Source organism: Gavialis gangeticus, unplaced genomic scaffold (genome assembly GCF_001723915.1).
Source record: "Gavialis gangeticus isolate Ggan-Ray unplaced genomic scaffold, GavGan_comp1, whole genome shotgun sequence".
NCBI classification, from domain to species: domain Eukaryota; kingdom Metazoa; phylum Chordata; order Crocodylia; family Gavialidae; genus Gavialis; species Gavialis gangeticus.
In genome coordinates this window covers 5829520-5833623 of record NW_017729027.1, presented here as the reverse complement: position 1 = coordinate 5833623, position 4104 = coordinate 5829520, and the positions used below count along the sequence as shown (strand labels likewise).

The following is a 4104-nucleotide window of genomic DNA, read 5'->3' as shown; positions in this document are numbered from 1 at the left end:
GCAGTTTCATTTTTGGTAAATTGTCTACCTATTGCAGAATAAAATAAACACAGTACAGTTGCTGTGGTTCTGTCCTTCCATCTTTAATGGTTATGATTTGCTTGTTCTAGGGAAGAGAGATTAAACTTAGGCCAAATGAGAGGTGCTAGGCCAGTCTTCAGGATGGATTGAGTCTGCAGACTGGCCCCATGTGCTAGATTCAGTGTACATGTGCCCAGGACTGGCCTGGAGCACTGCCAGCAGTACGTGCCTGGGACTGGCCCTATGCTCCCTACGCAGCATGCAAGGCTGGTCTGATATGTGCTACGATGATGCGCAGGTCCAATCTGGGACACCCTAGCAGCACCAGCAGCCAGATTAAGAGGGCTCTGTCGGCCAGATCTTTGAAACCCCTGCTCTTGAACAGATAATTTGACATCTTTATCTGCTCCACTCCCCACAATTCTTTTCTCTTTCTTAGATATTTGTGATGTTCTTCCTACTTCACTTGCAGATCTGTTTCATTCTGTTAACATGAGATGCAAATTTCTGTTCTGTTACAGAAAACCTTTTTCTCAAAAATAGTTGTAAAAAAAATCAGTTAAGTCTGGATAGCTCCAACTGGACCTCCCAGGAATCCTGCAAAAATTTGGTGTTTTTCCTCCCAGAGTCATGTGACGAAATTAAAAATGAAAGTCTTATTTAAACAAATGTTTTAGCCCTTGTAGTTATGTAGAAAGTCTTTAATAACATGCATGCTAAAAGGTCAAAAGCCAGAAGGCCTCAAACACACTCCAAAATGTGTTTTAAACTTCTATGACTCGACTCAATTTCTTGGGTTGTTTTTTTTTTTTCCTTTCGTTTTTGAAGGGTTGGCACCCATAGAGGAGACTGGACTGTTCAGTTACCTTGTTGGCTGTCTTTGTCCTGTATCCCTGCTATGTCTTGCCATGCTTCCTGTCCTTAAATGTCAGTACTGTGTCTAAGTTCATTGGAGCCATCCTCTCTTATTTGAGTCACTATGGGCCTGCTGTAGCCAAATACATGAGCACAGTGGGTGGGAAGGGGAGGGATGTTTGGACTGAGTGTGAAGCCATAATGAAGTGGAGCATTTGGGAGCACATGACGTCTCAGGGGGACCAGGTCTTTGGACTGCGGGTGACGTAGGCTACCGCACGTCTCCCACGGTGTTCCTGCTGTCTCCATTTAGAATCTTCTTCACCTGCTGAGTATAGCTGAGTCTTTTTCACTTGTATTTTTTTTGTTTGTTTTTCACTTCCTTTGGAGCTATGGGGGGGATATTTGAGTACAACGTGCTTGAATGTGTTTGTCTTATCCCAGCTGTGCCTCTAGTGAGAGAGCTCTGAGAAGAGCTAGAATCAGTATAGATCTATTCTTTATGATTACATGTATATTTTTGGATGTTCATTGAGAGCACTAGCTACCACTTCCTTTTCTTTGTGTATGTGGTTTGATTGGTATTTCCCTTTCTTCCTTGCTGGACCTCTGATGGCTCAAATTCCATAGTGGCTTGTTCTATATATAGAACACCATTAGATATGGACACACGGGGTTTCTTGGGTCTTGTAAGGGGAGCAGCCTGTTTCAGTCACACTTTCTTTGGAGCAGGAGATCAAGCGGGGAACACAGAGTATGGAGGGGAAAGCAGAGTGGCAGATTGTGCAGAGGAAGGGCGTTGGTTGGAGTGTGGGGCTGATTTGTGGTATGTCTGCTATAAAGGCTGGCCCTCGCTGCCTTAGGCAATAGAAGAATTTGCATGTATTCCCAACTTTGAGAATTTCTGAAGTAAAATTTGATATTCAGATATGGGCATTTTGAAGCCTAATAGTTGTTTTGTGTGGTTATTTTTTATTAATAAAAAATGCTTTTCTGTCTTTTTAGCAACACTGAGCCTTCTGAAAAAAGATTCCGCATGAACAGTTTTGTGGCAGACTTCGGAAGACCTCTAGAGTCGGATAAGGTTTTTTCTCGTCAGATTGCTGAAGAGTCCAGGTCACTTTTTCATTTCTACATTAATGAAGTGGAGCATTTGGACAAAACAAAACGAAGTCACAAAACTCCAGGTCTGGACAGTAATATCTGCTTCCAGGAAGTACCTAGGAGCAGTGGAAGGTTTGAGGAGGAGTTGAATTGTCTTACAAAATTTAACATCCCTAATTTTGTGAACACTGATCAGAACTCCTCACTTGGAGAGGATGATCTTCTTATTTCGGAGCCACCAATCATTTTGGAAAGCAAATCGGTTATCCCAGCCTCGCATCAGATCCTGGATTGAGAATTCTGAATTTAAGCAAAATATCTTTATAGCTTCTGCTGTTTTTATAGGCTTTTTGGCAACTAAGATAAGTAATTTCTTCATATTTGATGCCCACTTTTTTATCATAAATATTGAATTCGTTCATCAAAATCCCTTTATACTAAAATGAAATATTCAATATTTTGTGTCCAGAGATTTGCATCAAGTTTGTGACTGGTGTTTCCTTATGTTAAAACCTTGATATTTGGTTCTTTGCTTGCTAGTTCTTTTTTAATGGGGGGGATTATGCCCAGTTGTCTACTGGTGTTGGGACCTGCTAACGAGATCAGAGTAACATCTCCTTTTGAAGATGGGTAGTTGGAGGACTGCACAGCTGGTAGAGTTGCTGGATTCTGGAACAAGTTTTATGTGAAACACAACAGACACATTTGTTTTTGAAGTTGTTCCTCTCCCCCAGGAGGGGAGTTTATATTGAAACATAACCAACATAATGGAAACTAGCTTAGTGTTTAATCCTAGAAGCTGCTGAAACCAAATTTACTAATCCTAGAGAGAGGCTGCCTTGCATATCATATGGTTTGGTTTCAGCATTTAGAAAATGCTGTCACCATCTGCTGCTGGGGGAAAAATAGGCATGCCCATATTTTACAGTGTTTCAACTTGGTATTCTTACAGTTGTCAGCAGTCTGGAATGACAGTGTTTTACATGCAATTAATAATTTAGTTTTGTGGATCTGATTGCTGGTACAAGAAATCGCATTTTGTTAACATCTCATTCAAGGGAGAAACCATAGGAAATGGAATCAAACCATGCCTATCTTTTTGTTTATAGGATTGTGGGTATACCCACAACCAGGTATTAAACTGTACATAGCTAATAGATTACTACTTGTTGTTTGTGCTTTTAGTCTGGAAAAGCGACACATGCCTGCACAGCAGTTGCAGCAATAGTGCGGACCTGTGCTAACTTGTTTGATAACTTTGCAGAACCATTTACTTGCTTACTTGCACCAAATTGAGGAGACTTGGTTGGAACATTTTTGACCTTTTTTAAAAACGCTAGAAAGTCCAGGGGAACATTTACCTCCCCAGGAATTGCATATGGTTCTTAGCTGGTGGGTAGTACTAAGATTCACTGTCAGAGTTGTAGAGCTCTACAGCATTAGAAGTAGTCCAGGAAAAAGGTAGGTGAATACATGTTTAATTTTATCCATGATGGGGGGTGGGGAGGGAGAAATGGTGGTGTCTTGGCAGTGGGAGACTGGAAAAATGTTGCCTAAATCTCCTGCTTTACATGCATGTTCTGCAGCACCCAACTTCTAGGTACCCAGCTGCTTTGAGGAATTACTAATGATGCAGGTTGGGGAGCTGAGAAACTCCCTGTCCAGATACCTCCCTCACACCATGATCAAGTCATCTTCCATCCTTCTCTTGGGTATATTAACAGATTCAACTCCCAGAGCCTTGGAGTAGGAGCTCTCATTTCTGCCACCTCAATCATCCTTTTCACCTACTGCTGTTTTACTTCCTGAATGTATTTATCCTCAACCTTCACTAGGCTGAAGTGCTGCAGTCACCTAAAGGTGTGCTCTCCAGCCAGTGTGTAATAGGGGGGCTGCTGCTTTGCTTTCCTTGCTCTGAGGCAATTTGGATCACTGCCAACATGCCCTCTCCCCCATAAAAGAATAGAGGTCATTGGTTAAGCTGTCAGCCTAAGCACGGCAGCCTGTTCGAAGAGCTTGCCTTGGGAGCAGCATTAAAGATCCACTGTTTGTGGAAAGTGTCCAGCAACTTGCTGCCTTGGGGAGAGGAAAGAGTGGGCATTTCAGGATGCGAAGGAACTGGGG

General features: G+C 42.2%; 1 protein-coding gene across 2 annotated transcripts in view; it reads left to right on the top strand.

Moving 5' to 3' along the window:
* MRAP2 (melanocortin 2 receptor accessory protein 2) overlaps positions 1 to 3521 on the top strand; it is a 44581-nt gene extending 41060 nt beyond the window's left edge. For both annotated transcript variants that reach the window (XM_019520399.1, XM_019520401.1), the window contains exon 4: positions 1882 to 3521. In XM_019520399.1, the coding sequence (XP_019375944.1) occupies positions 1882 to 2275 (394 nt within the window). In that variant the 3' untranslated portion in view covers positions 2276 to 3521. The remainder of the gene's footprint in view (positions 1 to 1881) is intronic.
* Positions 3522 to 4104: the final 583 nt, after the last annotated feature.